Source organism: Anastrepha ludens, chromosome 3 (genome assembly GCF_028408465.1).
Source record: "Anastrepha ludens isolate Willacy chromosome 3, idAnaLude1.1, whole genome shotgun sequence".
In the NCBI taxonomy this organism is placed as follows: domain Eukaryota; kingdom Metazoa; phylum Arthropoda; class Insecta; order Diptera; family Tephritidae; genus Anastrepha; species Anastrepha ludens.
Window position 1 is genome coordinate 127,134,282 of NC_071499.1, and position 19,551 is coordinate 127,153,832.

Sequence of the window (19,551 nt, forward strand, 5' to 3'; positions counted from 1 at the left end):
CTAAAATTTGTCAGATTGACAGCTTGACAGCAAAGCACAAGGGAATCAACATGTATTGACTAAGGGCCAAACACATGCACAAGTTCCTACATGCTTTTATGTATGTAGATGAATCAGAGAAAATTAGACTAACATCTACATGTGCTGCTAAAATTTCTGCCAACGTAAATTGAACTTACGTAAGCATATGCGACGATATATATGCATATATATAAATATGTGTATGTACGTATATGTAACTATTGCTGAAGCATGTGTGTAGATGCTCTTGTGACAAGTTCTTTGCACGAATACCCTTATTTTTGTACTTCAGGACTTAAACTACCATTGGGAAATGAATTGTAATGACCCAAGTAATGACCCAAGAAATATCTGCCCACAAATCTGGTATTTGTTTGTGATTAACTTCATGCTAATGACGATCAATACCCATTCAATACTTATAATCTAAAAAAATTTTCATCGGAACCGATACACACTTAACGGTAAAAATAGAGTTTGATATATCAAAAGTACTGCGTTGAGAGTAAAAATATTGGTATAAATGGTTCATTAAAGTCGTATTTTGCAAAAAAATATACCAAAAGTGCCTTAATATTGAAGAGTGAGTATTAATGCTAATTACAGCTGGAGGAAATGGACTAAAAATCGAACCTGTGAGCAGTTTCATATTATTCCTAGGATTTTTCTACGACTAGCCAGTGTGAAAAGATTTTGGAGCTTTAGGCGACTATTGTAGGTGGGAAAATCACATAGGAAGTATCAAAGAAAATCTCTTCAGGCAAAAAGTAAAATTTGGTGATGCGTGTTTCAGACTATGGAACTTCATACTTAATTTTAACAAAAATAATAAAGAACTGGCGCGTGCATTTCTGTTAGGTATTTGTCCGAGATCCTCCGCCAATTTGTTGCGTGTGACTTGATGTTGTTTCACAAATGAAGGGACCTACAGTTTTAACGAGACTCCGAACGGTAAATGGTTTTTTATTAAGAGCTTTTTTAATAGCTTAACATATTTGAGCGAAAAATCTTACGCTGCATCCTTGGACCTGTGCGGAGAGATCAGGTAAGCTGTTGCCAACGTTACAACGATGATTGCCAAACTGAGCTAAACGACTTCCAAATCGCCGACTACATCAAGCTTCAGCATCTTAAGTGTGCTGGACATGCTCTGAGGATGAACGCAAACGAAATTGCAAAAATAAGATCTGCAATAGTAAGCTGTATGTGTCTTATAAAAGGGGTCGCTCAAGGATAATCTTGATTGACACAGTTAATGACGACGCCAAGATCTTTGGGCTGAAAAAGTGAAGGATGTCTGCAAGGGATTGAGATTCTTGGTTCAAGTTATTGAGGGAGACCAAGGTTCAAGCCGGACCGTCACGCCAACAATGATGTGCACAAGGCAGGAATTTAAATAAAACACACAATTTTATACTGTTTTACTTATTCGGTCGTTCGATACGTCGACTTCTGCCTGAAGTCATCTTCAGGATCTTATACTTGGTTAAACTTCGGCCTTGAGCTCAATTTATTAAAAATATTATTAGTTTTGGGGAAAAATAAATCCATTGCAGCATTGATTGAGGAAAAAAAGGTGTACGCGCTCTTATATTTACAATTTGGCGACCAAATACAAAATAAACTTAATTTTAATCTTCATATTGACGCAAATGCTAATAAAGTCAGCCCCTTTTTTATCCAAGTCTACAACAAGTGAGTACCAATGTATTTTGAGACTAATTTTCTCGATGCGTCAAGTTGGTATGGTTTCCAAATAAATAGTTTTCAATTTCCAATCATTTGAGTCCGAATTTTTTTCACGAACTTTTTTGTCATAATTATTTTTGGGCGCTTTCATTTGAAAAACGATGGAAACGAAAGAATTCAATAATCCATCTGCTACTAAAACGCTTTTCACAACTTTAGTAAAACGGACACTGGAATATCTTATCTTTCATTCACACCAGCCTTATTTGAAATATTTGTGTATTATATATATTACATAGACCTGTAGTTAAGTAGTTATTACTTCCTAATGCGAAAGACTTCCGGACATAAAGTAAAATGCGAGGAAAATCTCATTTTTATACATCATTCATTTCCACCGAAAATAAAACACTTACATACAAATGTGTGTACATGCACAGGTACATACAATAACATAAAGGCATGTTTTGTTTCCGATAATAATAAAAGTGCGAAAATGAAAAACTAAACAACTCAATGAGTTGATGGTTACAATAATAATACCACATTAACTACGCCAAATAAATATGAACAAGAAAAGTAACAACTAACAAACCACAGCAAACACGATAAATGTGTATAACAGCCAAAACAGTAATGTTAACAACTCACAAAATTCACAAGAACAACTCAAACACACTTTGTTTGCCCAACATTGTTGCTTCGTTGGAGGCGGTTTGAGCGACAGCGTCTGCCACCATTTTGTCCATTCAATGCATTTCTATACTGCCATTGTTTGTGACCCCACTTTGATTGCTGTCATCGATGACGTTTCACAATGGCGTTGCTTTTGCTTATATGTAATTGCTGTTTGTGATGTACGTACAATGTATGTGCGTAAGTATGTATGTGTTGCATGACATGTATGTATCGACAGTGCTTTTGGCGTGCATTCGTTTTGTTGTACAATAAATATTGTTGTTTACTTTTCATTGCTGTTATAAATGTATTGTTTTTAGTATTGCGTGTTGTTCTTAGCGCTGAAGCAATAACACGAAAGGATGCTGCCCATGATGGAAAGAATAATCTTTCTATCATTCTTGGATGCTGCCGTACACATGCTTTCATACAGCAGCAACGCTTTTCGCAAGAAAGTGTACGAAAGTTTTTCTTCACTCTTACTTAAAGCTGCCTTTGATATTTTTGTGAGGATTATTTCGTATAAATTTCGCTTAAAATATGTTTTGAAGTTGTGCTCATCAACATATCCCAGGAGAAAGAAATATTTGTTAAGTATGCAACCAGTTTTCCAAATCTTGTGTGGATTTTGTGTTTTGTTTTGGACTAAAAAATCTATCGCACTCCAGTCGTTATCGCAAAAACCAGACGTACGTTTGCGGCAAATGATTCGCAGTAAAAGCGGAGATAAAATGCCACAGCGGAACGTTTGAAGTATTGAAGCAAATCGATGTGCTTGCAGTGTTCAATCACTTAACCTAAAATAGATGTGTTTAAAACATACAGGAAAAATTTAAAGAAATGGACCCCAAGCTGAAATCGGCAGGAAGGTTCTATGGAATATGTAACAGTGACTGGTGGTTTATGTAAAAGTAAACTCATGCCAAACTTAAGGGGGGGGGTAGGGTCACAAAATCGAAATTTTTTTTCTTCACTCATCTTATAGTAAATCATTTCAAGAATGTTGTGTCAAAATTTTAAGTGGATCGGAGCAGAACTCTCAAAGTTATAGCCTTTGTAGACACTCTACCTCGAATGCGGAGCATCGATAATTTCTCAGAGTCATTTTTTCAAACGCGTTTTTCCCGAAACGACTTCTTAAAAGTCGGTGCCAATCACAACTCCGAAACTATTCAACCGATTCTTTTCAAATTTGGCACACGTTTTCTAAATCAAAAATACCTCCCCCCTACACTGTTTTTTTTTTTTATTTTTTTTTTTTAAGGTTGTTTTTCACTTACAAATATGGCGAAATTTTTCGCCAAAAATGCTCGTTTTACGTTTTTTTGCCACCAAAACTACAAAAATGAAAAAAAAAAATTTTATTAATGTAGGGGGGAGCATTACGTCATACTTTAACTGAAAATTTCGACTTTTTTAGTTTCAGATGATTCTACGACGAATGCCGATTGGCACCGCAGAGCACCTCTCGAAAAACATATCTCCAAAAAAACTCTGTCATGGGCTTATTTGTCAATATTTTATTATTAATATTTTTTAAAAACTTATTGAAAAGATGTACAATAACATGCAACTGATTTTATTAAAGTATCTTAAGCCATATTTCTGTAAAAAATTAAAAAAAAAAGTGTTTTTTTTAGCGCTAAAACCCTACCCCCCCCCCCCCCCCCCCCTTAAGTATGTATTTCCTTTATATAGAGAATACTTCATATGATCTGGGTATAAGGAAAATAAATGGTCTTCTAACTTTGGAATTATCATCCCAAAGCAACGTTTCGAAGCAAACGAAGTTCTTCGCGGCATCGGGCCGACTAACAAAGCCCGCAGACAAGGTAAAATAAGCGAAGCACATCCATGCTTAAAGCGGTTCTCAATATCTAAGTATACAGAAGTATTAATAATTCTATTTGTAAGCCCACTTTTGTCATCCATTTCTGCTTGCGTCGACTTCTATTTATTTCTGATGAATACTATATACATATGTACTAAGTATTAAATATCATGACAAGGCTGGAAGCACAAAATTTATACGATCCTGGACAAAAAATCCTAAGGCAGGCAAAATAATGTATTCTTCCTTAAAGAAAAGCATCAAATAGGTTGTTATACCTGGTTAGAGAGGACTTTCGAACTCACACCGGATACTATAACAGACATTGGAACTTTCGTTATTATTTCAGGATTCTATGACCAATAGAAATAAGCGTCAGCAGTTTTTATGAGCTGCTCGATGAAATCCCAGAGCATAGCCTAATGAAGCCTCACTCACCTAGGTGGTGTGACTCTAAATCCATCTCTATTCAAAAAGCCCTTATAGGCTCTCAGTGAAGACAATATACCACTTCAGAGCTTGCAGTGCACTGTGGTCCAAAAAAACTAGCTAACTAACTAATGGGACAGTAAGAGAACCATTTTTAATGATTTTTTGTACTCAAAAGTGCGAGCTTCGGTGCAATTGAACGATGTGAGATGGAGGAAATATTCGGCGGTAAAATAATCTTAAGAAATTCACTGGCACTCTAGTTTCAAATAATGTATTGTAAAGCTGATATTAAGCGAATTGAAGTCATTGACCAACATATTTGAACAAGCCAAGAAGTTTTGCAGCCGTAGAAACCAACAACCAACAACACACCATTCAGAACACATAGTAGGCGTTAAAATTTGCAAAAAGTAATGAAATATAAATATATTTTTTAGATATCTGGTATTCATTTGGACGACATGATTCAGTCGTTTTAATGAGTACGTGCCTTGTGTAACCGTGTATGAAAAAAAACAGCGCAAAAAACGTCAAGTTAATGACTTTCACTGTCGGAAATGCCGATATAAACTCTTGTTTGCTTACTCACCTCTTTGTGAGGTGCGCAAAGCTCAATGTGGAGAGCAAAAAGTAGCGGTAGGTAAACTAGCACCAACAACGATGAACTAACGCAAAATAAATGTCAACACTAAATAGTTAAAAGGCAGCATACGAAGTAAAAAAGCGAAAGGAAGCACTGAACGTTCTAATTGGGTGCCTTATACAGAGTCCACTAAGGTAAACTGGGGGTGTAGGGTAGAGTTTGTGGGTCGGGGTAAAATACTGCAAAAAAGTCTAAAATTACTGGGTCGTTTAATTGAATATTTTTGTCCCTTCAATTACAAACGAACAGATGCATTAGCAACCACATACAAACACTTTGCGTGTGTGCCAATTAACCAAACAAACAGGGCGTCAAATGTATAAAAATGATCGCCAACTCTCTGTCATGTAAATGTTACCGAGTTGTGGTTATTTTTTGATAGCCTATGTATGAGATGTATTTCTAGAGTATAAAGAGTAGAAAGAAAGTACGCACTAAATGGAACTCTAGAAAGAGAAATTCATATTCATTTAAAGTGAAATGAAATTAAACAAAATTGTAGGAAAGTAAATGAAATTCCGTAGCGTAAGGGCAATACCGTGACTGCCGGGTAGATAGGTAGGTGAAATGGTTGAAGTGCCAGTCTGGCACTCCTTAAGTAGCACTGAAGTGCTGTTTTAATACCATTATGAGACCTCCAACAGGCAGATATCTACAGCCAGCCAGAGCTGTTGATATAATGGAGAAGATTGATGGGATTTCAGAAGGAGCACCTAGTGACCTTAGTCGTTTAGCTGCCAAACCCGGACATTTACAGAGAAAGCGATCAACAGTTTCCTTCTCTGAAGAGTTCCCACAGCTTCTGCAATGGGGGTTACATGGTAACCCTAGCTTTTCCGCGTGGGTGCCGATCGTCAAGTGACCGGTAAACACAGCTACGAGTTTGGAAATTGAATGGCGAGGAGTCCAAAGGACTTTCTGAGTCCTTCGTATATTGTACTGGGGCCAAAGGGTTTTCGAAATAGCACATGAAGAAATGGAGCTCCATCTTTTCTGCGGGACTCCAGCACTAAAATCACCGGATTAACAGGGTTTCAGCAGCAGCAGTATTGCCATTTAGTATTGGAATTTAATATACTGAAATGAATAAAATGAAATTATGCAACAACCAATGGAAATAAATACATATACCATATTTATGGATATTGATTACTGGCTGCTGACGTAGCCGTATGGGTTGGTGCGTTACTACCTATAGGCCACATTTTCGACTCCCAAGTGTGGGCATGAAAAACCAAATGATAGAAAATATTTAGATCCAAGCATTTGTGGACTCACATTAAGGTTCACACCACAAATAGAAGGAGGGCTCGACCAGATAACCAACAAAGGGTGTAAGCGCTAACTATTATTTTTACTATTAATGAACATTAAAAAAAGATTACTCGGTATAGTTATTGGCAGCTTCATTTCCTTTTATAAACCTCTCACTTGCTTCCTGCCTATCATATCTGATAGAGAAATTCATCCATTTTGAACAACTCGCCTACTTTCAAAGGGCCGCTTCGATGACCAAAGCAGGTAGTTCCCTAACTTGTGGCGCGACAAAAAATGTTTCCACGGAAGAGTCTTCTTTAGCTCCAATTCACAGATACGATGACTTCAGTGTGACTTTACTTCTACTAGGAGTAGAATGTTTACCAATAAAGTTAAGTGGTGACTCGCTTTACTGTGTAATTGAGCAAAAGTTAGATATCTGGCCCACATTGCACCATTATCAATTTTTTTCAAATAAAAAAACTTTAGGATAAGTCTTTTTTCGTTTTTTGCTTAGTAAAGCTGATAAATGCTGTATAAAGTGCATTTATCAAAAAATGTATCGACTTATCAAAAAATGAGTGCTTAACAAGCATTTCGATAAGTTGATTTGATAAGCCCTGTACCGACAATATCTTTTGCTTTGCAAATAGAGAACTTTTCCAGTGATGTGCTTAACTGAAATGATTAGCGTTTCATTGTTTTGATGGTCTTAAGAGGTTTAATTATTTTGCGGTCCAGAATGTGTTAATACAATTTTTTCTTATTATTTCTTAATCAAACAATATGGTTCTGTAGCTGTAATTCTGCACTGGAAAAGTGGTAATTTGGTCTACTGTGCAATAGTGAAACAGATGTCACCCTAGTGTGCATATATGTGTGTATGTATTTAGAAGCACAGTAATTTAAAAAATGCAAGGGAAAACTTTTCCGCTTACGCAATCTGCATTACACATAAATCAGCATTGCTTATCCCAACATTCTACCCCCTCGTCTTGCACTGCACTGAACACACGAGGTGAAATAGGGAGTGGAGCTGGCAACTGTAAGGGTAAAAACTGATGCATGATAATTGACTAAGTGCGAAGGAATAAGTGGGCGTTGAAACACAAATAGTGACAGGCACATAAAATAAACTCATACACGCTGACTCGCACACATATGCATGCACATACACACGAAGGTATAGACATTATTGCGAGTCATCGGTCTTGGGCATTCCATAATAAGTGCCATAATAGTTTTAGGATTGGGGAGTTAAAGCTTTTCGACTTTTTCTTCTAGCACTAAACAAATTTACTACTGAAAAATGTTTTTAATTTTTGCAATGAAAACCATTATTTCTTCGAACTACTTTTACGAAGTTTGTGCACATTACGATGGTTGGCATTTAAAGCTATTATTTTAAATCATCAAACGCAAATGTGTTTGTGCTTGTACATAGTTTTACTCTTTGCACTTGGTGCATTCAATTTTCTGAAGATATTTGCTCAGCGCGGCGTCGCACTATGGTTTAGAATCACAATTTGTTGCCATAAATAAAAATAGCGTAGAAGAAACCTCAACACCGCGTGTTTTTAAGAACTGGAGAGTTTGAAATGATAATACAAAACAGAAATATTGTTGGAATAATTTTTTATATTTTGTTTTTGTTATAATCTGGTAGATAATTTCATGGTAATTGCACGTGGCTACCAGTTACATGATCCATTCCATAAATTTCTCCATTTGGAACGCGTTTTTCTGGCGTTAAACGATTCATGATGGCTTGTCAAGTCTTACTAAACAGACAAATACGAAGGGTGCCTTTTATATGTCGGGGTTAGAGAACAAAAACAAATTTTAATCATCGAAAATCACTTTATTGTTTTTCAAAATATTCTCCATGAAGGTCTATACACTTTTGCATGCGTTTGAACCAATTGTCGAAGCACTTGTGCCACTCTGAATGAGGTACCTCCAAAACATGCATTCTGAATGCCGCAACCGCTTCTTCAGGTGTCGAAAAACGTTGACCTCTCAGTTTGTTTTTTACGTACGGGAATAAAAAGAAGTCATTCGGTGCCAAGTCAGGACTATACGGCGGATGACCCATTAATTCGATGTTTTGGGTGCTCAAAAATGCAGTTGTTTGAGCCGATGTGTGAGAGCTCGCATTGTCCTGGTGAAGAGTGATTCGTCTTTGGCGATTGGTTTTCCTAATTTCTTGGAAGACAACTGGCAAACAAATGGTTGTGTACGACTCAGATTTTACTGTTCTGCGTTGTTCTAGTGGTGCGGTTGCGACATGTCCATTTTTCCAAAAAAACAGGCGAACTTTTGCTTGGAAGTGCTTCGTGCGCGAACAACTTTTGTTGGATTTGGCTCATTTTGAAACACCCATTCAGTCGACTGCTGTTTACTTTCGGGCTCATACGCGTAAATCCGTATTCATCACCTGTCACGATGTCATAGACGTGAAGCCCCGCGATCGTATTTTTTGAGCATTTCATTCGACCAATCGATACGAGCCTTTTTTGAGCGACTGACAAATTGTGGGGGATCCAACGCGAACAAATTTTTTTGACAGTCAAATGTTTATGCAATATTGAATATATGGTGGTCCCACTAATGCCTAAGATTGTCTCAATCTCACGATAGGTCACATGACGATCTTGCAATATCAGTTCGCGCACAGCATCAGTGGTTTTCGGAACAACAACTGATTTTGGACGACCTTCACGAAATTCGTCTTGGAGTGAACTACGAACACGATTGAATTCACCGTACCATCGATAAACACTGGTCCTTGATGGAGCTTCATCGCCAAAAAATGAATTAAGTTCAGCCATGCAATGTTGCTGAGTTAATACACGTCGAAAGTTGTAAAAAATAATCGCACGAAAATGTTTACGATTTAACTCCATTTTTGGACCGAGATGAATCTTTTAAGTTACTGTAAACAACACAAATAGCACTGGTATTTAAAAACGTTCTGAGTAAGTAAAAGCCAAAAAATGTCAAACTTTGCGATACAGCATTCAGTTGCCAAATTGCAACACCAGGGTTGCCAAATTCCGACATATAAAAGGCACCCCTCGTAACACAGTTTGCCATTCTCAGCTGCCAAACCATAGTTATCGATATTGATAGTTCTTATACAGCTAAAAAAAACACCCTATTCATAGAATGTGCTACAAACTGACTCTTTAGAAGCTACAGTTCTAGTAGTCAAGAAGTCATGGTATTGATCGCTAAACATTTTATAGCAAATTTACAGAAAAGTGCATGGCAATTTTTAAATTGCCGGCGGTAGAGATTAATATTAAATAGAAGAAAAATAAAAAAAGGTGTTTTCTTGTGCCAAATTTTTTTCAGTGCTTCTTGGCTATACTTTAAGCTAAGTTTAGATGCCCAACTTTGCAATCTAAAATTCAGTTTAAAGATTTAAAAATTCACCACAGTTAAACTAGAACTGAAAGTATACGATGCGGTAGCAGAGGTAGAGGAATACCTCCTCTGCGTTGGAAAAATCAGGTGGAGAAGGACTTGGCTTTACTTAGTGCTACCAACTGGCACCGGTTAGTACGAGAAAGAAACGACTTGTTAAACTCGGCCAAAATCGCTTAAGCGGTTAAATACAGTTACGATTTTTATATATTTTTTTTTCTTGATGTACATATGTATATTTAGGAATACACACAGAAAATTTAATATCGTTTCGGTGAATATTTCGAAGTTACACGCAAATTTGAAAAGGCGTTTCAGAGAGCTTGAAAGTACAAGGGAGTGTTTTAAACGCGTTCTTCTCAAAATGGTGTTTTCAAAGTCGGAAGCCAACATTACTTAAAAACGGCTACATCGATTAGTCTCAAATTTTTAAATTTTAACACGAGCTTCTTAAATATAATTTTTTATTAATTAATCGAAGATTTTTTCTCACCGATAAATTATTTGTTTATAAGCAATTTAAGGCCGAAATTTTGGTCAAAAATACATTTTTTTTTTTAGAAACCGCGATTTTATCAAAAAAATTTATTTTGCTTATTCCTTCGGTTAACTACTAGATTTAACATTACTTTAACGAAATCTGTTTGGTTTTTTAATCTCAGAGGATCCAGTTCAGAGATATAGGGTCAGGTCACCGCAAATGGTCTTTTTTGAGAGGAGCTCCCGGAGATCAGCTATAGCTCCTTTCCAAATAAATATTTTTACTAATACTGACAAACATGTGTAAAAATTTTTAGGTCAATAAATTCAAAAGTTTTCTCAGAAAAAATTCAGGAAAATTCGCTTTTTTCGGTCTTCTAACTGCATATAACCACTTAGGTGGTTATCGCGCTAATCAAGAAGAAGAAGAAAATAGAACTAAAAGCTGAACTTTGATAAAATGAAAATCTTGCGTCTCTGCACTTTTCACCTCACTGTGGCAACAAATTTAGTGTAAACAGCCCAGCCAATAATGTTAGCTGTTTACTACAACGAAATTAAATGGAATAGTAAAAGTAGTTGCCAAATTAAGCAAGACAAGAGCTTTTTATGTCTGACATGAAATACCAAAATATGGATAAATATTCAAAAAAACTATCGAGCGAAATTTCGTATTTTGCATTTTCATCAAAAATACCCTATTCTGCCCCATAGTGCAGCTAATACCAAAGAAAAAGATGACAAATGCTACACTGCTTCTACTTATCACCATTGTGGTAGCGCACATGAGCATGCGAAAAGGGATGTCAATGACAAAAACAAAGCACACTGAGCGCCCACATATTCTTTATCATCCCAGTACTTGTTTTGTTCTTTTTGCTCCATACACAAATACAGATGTACGTGCATATATACATATTTGTGCATTCTAAGCCACATTCTCTTGGCTAAGGCAGCATAGAAAGATGAGTAGCGCGGAAAGGTAGCGAAGCATATGTACTTGACTATTGTCGTTGCTGGCGCTGAAGTGCTGAAGTTTCGTTATAGCTACACGCAATCGAACATCAGTAAATACACAAGAATTTGTGTCAATCTACACACGCACATATGCAAAACAAATTACATGTCTATACCCATATTTATGTATATGCATACACACAAGTATGTAGGTATGCGCGTATGCATGTGGGCGCACATGACAGTGTTTGTTGATTGGACTTGCTATTTTTCAAACGAATGCAGGGAACGCACAATTTGTAAATGTAACGTATACGCCGTGATGGCCCATTCACTGAGAATGCTTTGGGTCGTCGTACGCCAATTTGTGGGTGCTTTGATGATGAGAAAACTTCGGATTGTAGGCAACTCATCACTGTGCTGAGATGTTTGAAAAGTAACAAATGTCTTTATGTAGACATGCCTGCGTATTACAACGAATAAACGACTTTAAGGGACAGCGAGTAGTGACTCGAATAGCTAGACCGATTGGAACGGCCGGCAACTGACCAACGCAAAGAGATTCGGTGTCAAAGTTAATTTGCGCATAATAGCTATGTATGTATGTACATGTATGTAGGTACGATATGAAGTGTTACCTATTCAAAACATCATAACTTTTTTGTGTCAAATTAGTTTTTATTGATTTCAGAGACAAAATTGTTCAAAAATGATTACAATTTTAACATACTTATATTCACTTTAGCTTGATATGAATACCTTTTGCTTTGACTATAGCGTTCAAACGGTTAAAAAATGAGTTGCATGCTGCACGAATGTGATCTTGAGGTATTTTGGCCTATTCTCGTATAATCGCTTTTTTCAGTGCATCCATACTGGCATATTTTTTAGCCCCCACCTTGATCTCCAAAATGGACCAGATGCAATAGTCCATCGGATTTGCGTCTGGCGAATTCGAAAGCCATTGTGTGGACGAAATGAAGTGTGGAACATGATTTTTTAACCATGAGACGGTACCGAGTCCTGTTGGAATGTCCAAGGTCTACGACCAAAATGTTTGCGTGTCCACGGCTCTAAAGCAGCTTCTAAAACATTTTCCTGATAATAAGTCGCATTCACTTTGACACCAGACTCGATAAAAACGATTGGAGAGCGTCCATCAGCGGTCACTGCGGCCAAAACCATTACTTGCGATGGGGAATTGCTTCGAGGGCCATACGTAGGCTCAAATTCTCGTATGAGCGTTCGGTCAAGTAAACACGATCGTTGGGAGTATTTATGAACTGCTCAATTGGGAAATTTTTTTCATCAGAAAACACAATGTTAGGAAATTCGCCACGTTTGCGCAAGCGCAACAACTCCTTTGCTCTTTCGCACCAAACTTTTTTTGGCTGTGGTGAAAGATCGTGTGCTTTTTGGAACTTGTAAGCCTTGACCTTGAGCTCATTTTTCAATATGCGTCGAATGCTGTCTTGCGATATTTTCAGTTCTTTGGCAATTTTTCTTCCACTGCGACGTGGATTTCGTTCAAGTCGAGCCTTCACTTTCCGAATCATTTCTGGCGTTATTGCGGTTTTTTGGTCCACCTCCAAAGCGTTTTGCAATGCTACCAGTATCATTGTAATATTTTATAGTGCGATACACAAACATTTTATTCACTTTGAGGAGATTGAGCTCACGAACAATGGCTGGTTGTGATTTTCCAGCCAAATATAACGCAATCACACTATTACGTTTGAATTCCATCACAGAAAAAAAAAAATTCAACAAAACTGAGACGCAAATGCTTTTTATGGCTTATAAACAATATATTGAATTGTCATTAGAACAATTTTGACATTGATGTCATGAGCTGTTTTACAGATACAAGCAGTGTGAAGTTGGTAACACTTCATATTGTTCTCTCTGTACTATACATACATACCATATATTCATACATATGTGTGGACGTACTTACAGAGGTATACGTATGTTAGATGTTTTTCGATTCTATGAAGTATACCTAGCAAATTAATTTGTAAAATGTAATGAACTGTATGAAAATAATTATAACTTTTTTAAGTAAAAAATAGTAGTAGATTTAAATTATATTAAAGAACAATAATAGAATCTTCTTTGATTGGGAAAACCTTGAACCAATATTAAAAACAAAAAATGATATTACTTAACGCATGATCCTGGCAACTTGGCAATTGATTTATTATTTAAATGTTATGTCACGTTCTGTACGCCGAACGTACAAAGTTCGTCGGCCACAATACGACAAAGTTTAAAGGATATCCCCGTATTTGAGGTAAAAACATGCTTTGAATTTTGAAAATCCATTACAACTTCAAAAGTAACTCTTTGTTGTGGCTTATGTGCCTGGGGCATCATAGAGTATAACTTTTCCAAAAACTCCTATAGAAGCGTGCTGCAAGTATTTTTTGGTTCGCTCATCATCTAAGTGATAAATGGTTTCAGCTTGGGGGTACAACATGCGATAGATGAGAGATTTTGGTAATCACATTTTCTTAAAAAATGTTATTTGACTCCTTAACAGAAAATTTTGCAATTGTGGAGGCACGTTACATTACTTTTTATGCTGATAAATCAGCTTTGATTGATGATTTGGTCTAGTTAACATTCAGTAATGATTGATCCAGGTCCCCTTAATATTTTGCTCGCCTGTAGGTATGCTTTAAGCTGCGCCAAGCACAAATGTGTATCCCTCAAATGCATAATACTCTTCCCATAAGTCTCTTCCTGCAAGCCCGCCGAGCCGCAAAGTTTCAATAAAGATCACGTAAATAAACCAGAAACAAGTTAATAGTTGCTCAGACACTCCCCTCGCTCGCTATTCTATCTTCAACATCACTCTCCCAAACATAATCAAACGAGTTTTGCTGGAAGAGAGTACACAAAACTGGGTCGACCGTTTGGTCTTCATAAGAGTTGAGTTGAGTTCTTCTACTACACTACACCACAATTCTACCATGAAAAAATCTATTGTAATTTTTGTTGTTGCGTGAATTATTTTATCTACTAAAGTTAAAGGCTGTTTGACAATTAGCATTTGCTGGTGAAGAGCGAAGTTTAAGTTTAAAATATCCAAAAGTGAAGAAAAAAGAGTGAGTAAGTTATTTTTGCAGTAAAAAAGTTGATATTGCATGGACAATTCTTTCCAGTAGATGAAACGAATCCAATTCGCTAGTGATTCAGCAAGTGCCAGAGAGCATTACTAAACTAACAGTAAAATAGTCAAAAAGGCAGTTTACAGCAAAACACATTTTCTGAACTGCAAACTAACAAACCGCCAAAGTAACGAAATGGGTGGGAGTAGACCTACTGTAATATTATGTTGAATGGTATAGTTGGGTTTTGTTGTTGTTATAGTGAACCCATGAAATATTTCCTATAAACGTTGCTGAATGCTAGTGGGGTATTAGCCCTTAGGTTAGGTTAAAGCGGTTGTATACTGTGGGACATACTCAGGCTCATAGCTTTTTGAGATGCTACATGGGGGACTTGTCCTTATCTCGCCTAAAACGAGCGTGTACTTTTCACAAACTTTAGAAGATCTCTGATTTACACAAAACTAAGATCTTACAATTCATTAAAGAATGGTCTACCTCACATGGTAAATCTGCATCTGGATAGAGCAGAACAATCCCACAAAAGGTGCGGGATCGTCTCTTCTTCCTCCGCATCTAAAGAACTCTGCAGTCATGTGTTTGTTACACTTTAGGTGTAACATCTCGTTAACCTGTGAGGGCTTTTGTGAGGGATTTTATCGTCGCCTGGTTTTCAGTAAAGATGTAGATATCATCTCCAGGTGTATTACTTGGCTCCAGGCCCTTACTTGGACATAATGGACATACATCTAAGTTTACCCAACTTCCCTGAAAAAGAGTTTGATTTTGCGCAACATTTCAGCTATTAGTTCTAAGGAAGTTAATTCAAATCCCCCTGGGCATGAATTACTAAACCTCATAGTTTTTTTTTTTAAATCGCATTTTCCGCTCCGAGTTTTTCGCTCATTTGCAGCATAAAATAGATTCAAATAGAATCACAACACAAAGTAAAGTTCGCTGTAAAATTATTAAAATGCTTATAATTGAGAAAGTGAATTTCAAAGGAAATTGAAAGATTCTCAAATGCATTTTCTCTGCACCTATGAGAATGTACGAGTAGAAGCACAACTATATTCGCATTTGAGCGTTTCGATAACCTACACTCGCTGTTTCAGAAGAACCCTAAAAATAACTTGCACTGCGCTGCTTAACGAATATAACAATTTTCCATATGCAAAGTCTAAATAAAGTTGTTATTTACCCTTTCCGTTAATTGCAGTAAATCCGATGGCTTCATTGTGGCGTGAGTGGTGTTTCGGAATGTGCTTTTATTGCTTTACCACTGCGGCTGCTGCAGTCGCTATTGCTTCTACGCCTCTGCTGTTTTTTTAATTGCTTTGTAGAATTATTTTCTCGTTTGACTCGTGAGTTTCCAGCACAAAATGCCGGAGGTGATGGGGGCTAACAGCAGTTAACTTCTTTTAGCTATTTTCGCGTTGTTATTTTTATGATTTTCCTTCACTTTAGAATTGATTTTGCTGCTGTTGCTTCTATGATTATCCCCCCCGCTTCCTCTTTTCCCATGTGTGTCGTGCTTTTGTATAACGCCTCCTCTTCAGTTGCTTCTATCCGGCCTTTGTTATTATACGTAGAATTTTTCAATATCCTGCTTGCTGTGGTGAGCGTTTTTCCTTCAGCTTCAGACGCTGCCAACTCACTTGCTGGCGCTTCAGCTGTCAGTGGCTGTATTTGTATGTATGAGAGTGCGCACTTTCAATTGATTTTATGTGCAGCTGGCGACGTCATTGGCCGTATTCAACAGTTCACCAGTAGCTCCAGCGCCACCTTCAGCACTTGGGCCACCACAACTATAGCTGTAACTACGACGGCAGTGACGATGACAGCGACAGAGACAATGACAACGTCGATGAGTTTGTTGTTGCTGAGTGTTGTAGCTGTTGGAATGAGTGTTGTTGTTGTTGTTATTTTTGCTGAGGCTAAATCTACTTGGGTTTTCACAGCAGCTGTCGGTATGTTGGTTGTTGTGTTTGCTTTGTTATTATTGTTTTGATTTTTGTTGTAACATTTGTTGGCTTTTTTTAACCTTAAATTAACATTTTACATTTCGTCGCCCATTCCCAATGAGAATTTTGCTATTTTTTGCACGACTGCATTTACAGCGAGAAATGAATAATTGGTAAGAAGTTAGGTTATAGATTTCACATATCTGTAATATGTGCATGTACCTATGTATGTGTATATATATGTATGCACGTAACTTTAAGCTAGAATGGCTGAAATTAAATTATTGAAATAGGTGATTTTAAGTCATTTTCAACTATATTTGCTTAGTTGTTTGATGCTTTATTTTAATTACAACTGCTTTTATTTTACCATCTTTTATTCATAATTTAATTTTATCTCATTATTTATTTATTTAGTGTATTTATTATTTATTTATTAGTGTAGTGGTCAAACACTATGGTCAGGCTCATAACCCATTGGGTTGCTGCATGAGGAATTTGTCCTGATCTCTTCATTAAGTTAAATATTTAAAGCCCCAAAGACGGGTATTGATGTAATTCAAACTGTTTTCTATGTATGATTTAACTTAACTTATTTTGGGTGTTATATATTTTTTTGGATCTTTTATAAAATTTATTATTTGACTTTATTTTATTTTTTATGGTTTTTTAATTGCTTTTATAGTTTTTTAATGTTGCTTAAATAAATTTTTTTATTTTTTTTATTTTATAAAATTTTACAATATATATTTTACCATTTAAGTAATGAAAGGAAATGGACGGAGTTAAAATTGTTTCTTATTCAACTTGTTTTATTTTATTTTATTATTTTTCTTAATTTTTGTGTTGAATTATTTCAATTTTTCTTGTTGCATTGTATTTCATTGTTTGTATTTGTATTTCATTATATTATTCATTGTGTTATTTATGGAATAAAGTTTTTGAAAATAAGTGTAATTAAAAAATGCCTGTACTCTCTCGACTTTAATTCAGGGGTTTTATTAATTTTTTTTTTATTGAATTGTACAGGGTGCATACTGTAATTGATGGCTATAACTTCTCGAAATCATTATTTTTCTCTTTGCTCTTTTTCAGATAGGAAATGGAGGACTACAATTTAACTCAAGAAATTAAAAAAAATATGCAGTTCCGTCGTTATATGTGCGAATCACGTCGATTTAGAAATCTCCAATTTTCTTAAGCGCGTTTGGAAGCATCAGCGATGCAGAATCTGTTGACAAACCCAAAAATACGAGAAACGTACTGACACTCCCCGATCTACAGAATTCAACAAGTGCAAGAGATCATTGATAAAGACCCTTTAAAATCAATGAGGGCCCTTGCGAGGGAGCTTACTGTTTCTGAGGGTCTTATCCATCGACTTGGCTATGAAGATCTCCGGTATAAATCCTACATTATGCGCAGAAAAAGGTTTTTATTTCATTTTATATTTAAAATTATTTTAATTTACTTTACTTTATTTTATTTAGTTTAACTTAGTTTTATTTTATTTTATTTTATTTTATTTTGTATTATTTTATTTAATTTTATTGTATTTTATTTTATTTTACTTAAAATTATTATTTTATTTTATTTAATTTAATTTTGTTTTATTCCATTTACTTTGATTTTATTTTACTTAAAACTATTTTAATTAAAAATCTATCTTGTTTATTTTAATTAAAAATAATCTAGTTTATTCAAATTTGTTTTTTTATTCAATTTAATTAAATTTTAATTTTAATCCACTTTATTTTATTTCATTTTTTATCTTATTTAATTATTTATTTTATCCTTATTTCATTTCATCTCCTCTTATTTTCTTTTATTTTATTTAAAACTATTTTAGTCTACTTTATTTTTATATTTTTTATTTTATTTAATTCAGTTTTGTTATATTTTATTTCATTTCCTTTTATTTTATTTTGTTTTTTATTATTTTAATCTACTTTATTTTATTTCTTCTATTTTATTTAATTTAGTCTTATTTTATTTCATTCAATTTCCTCTTATTTTATTTTATTTAATTTTATTTTACTTTTTATTTCATTCAATTTCCTCTTACTTTATTTTATTTTATTTTTTTGTGTGTTCTTTATTTAATTTAATTTCATATTCTTTTATGTTATTTTATTTTGTTATTATTTTTAACTCTTAATTACATTTTCATTCAATAATTATTATTATCTTATTTTTAAATTAATATTTTATAAAATTTTTTATGCATTGTTAATGCTATGTATTGCATTTAAATTAATTAATTTACTTCAAGGTCTTGAGTTTACAAAATACGAAAATTAAATATTTGTAGGCCATTAATAACCGCTTAAGTCACACTTCAAATAATTTAAGTTTTTAATTTATTCCACTCTGTTTGTTTTTCACACAAAAATCTTAACAAACTCTCGGAAAACGCTAAAGTTGCCGACTTAGATGTAAAACAAATTGTTAGAAACTTCTATAATTTCTTTATGCCCCTTTTCCAATGTGCCCACCATCATTAACTTCCGCACTTTTAACCGGTTTAACTACATACATACATATGTACATATGTAATTTTCCATTCATATATATACATATGTATATTATTTTTTTATAACTTTTTAGAGTGACTTGTCCTTTATTCCTATGCGATTTTTTGTGGATACTTCTTGTCCATTACCATCACCTCCACTTTCACTACATTTAACTTTTTCCACGAATTTCGCCTTCAATTTCGTTCCTCACTCGACATTCACTCTGCTGAGTTGTTGGACTTGTGTCTGTCGCGCAATCTCGCTTCCTTAATTTACTTTTTTCTTCAGGTTTTACACGCATCGAGGCGGGGGCGACACTTCGCAATCGACCAGCGTTGTAAGTAAAAAAATTAAATAAATGAAATAGGTTTGACTTCTATTTCCCACAAATTTTCTTAATTTTCTATTAACGAACTGCACAATAACACAATTTTTATAAGCTCCTTAGACGAGTTTCACATTTAAATTTATTTCATATGTTTGTATGCATGCATACTTATATTGCACTTCTTTTCCACTATTGCAAAGCGTCAAATTAAAG

At 35.1% G+C, this 19,551-nt stretch overlaps 1 protein-coding gene across 1 annotated transcript in view; it reads right to left on the reverse strand.

The window, feature by feature from the left end:
- Window positions 1-18,150, reverse strand: part of LOC128859134 (cationic amino acid transporter 2) — a 28,694-nt gene extending 10,544 nt beyond the window's left edge. The window contains exon 1 of the mRNA XM_054095885.1: window positions 15,732-18,150. Within this exon, the coding sequence (XP_053951860.1) occupies window positions 15,732-15,767 (36 nt within the window). The 5' untranslated portion in view covers window positions 15,768-18,150. The remainder of the gene's footprint in view (window positions 1-15,731) is intronic.
- Between the last annotated feature and the right edge of the window lie 1,401 nt (window positions 18,151-19,551).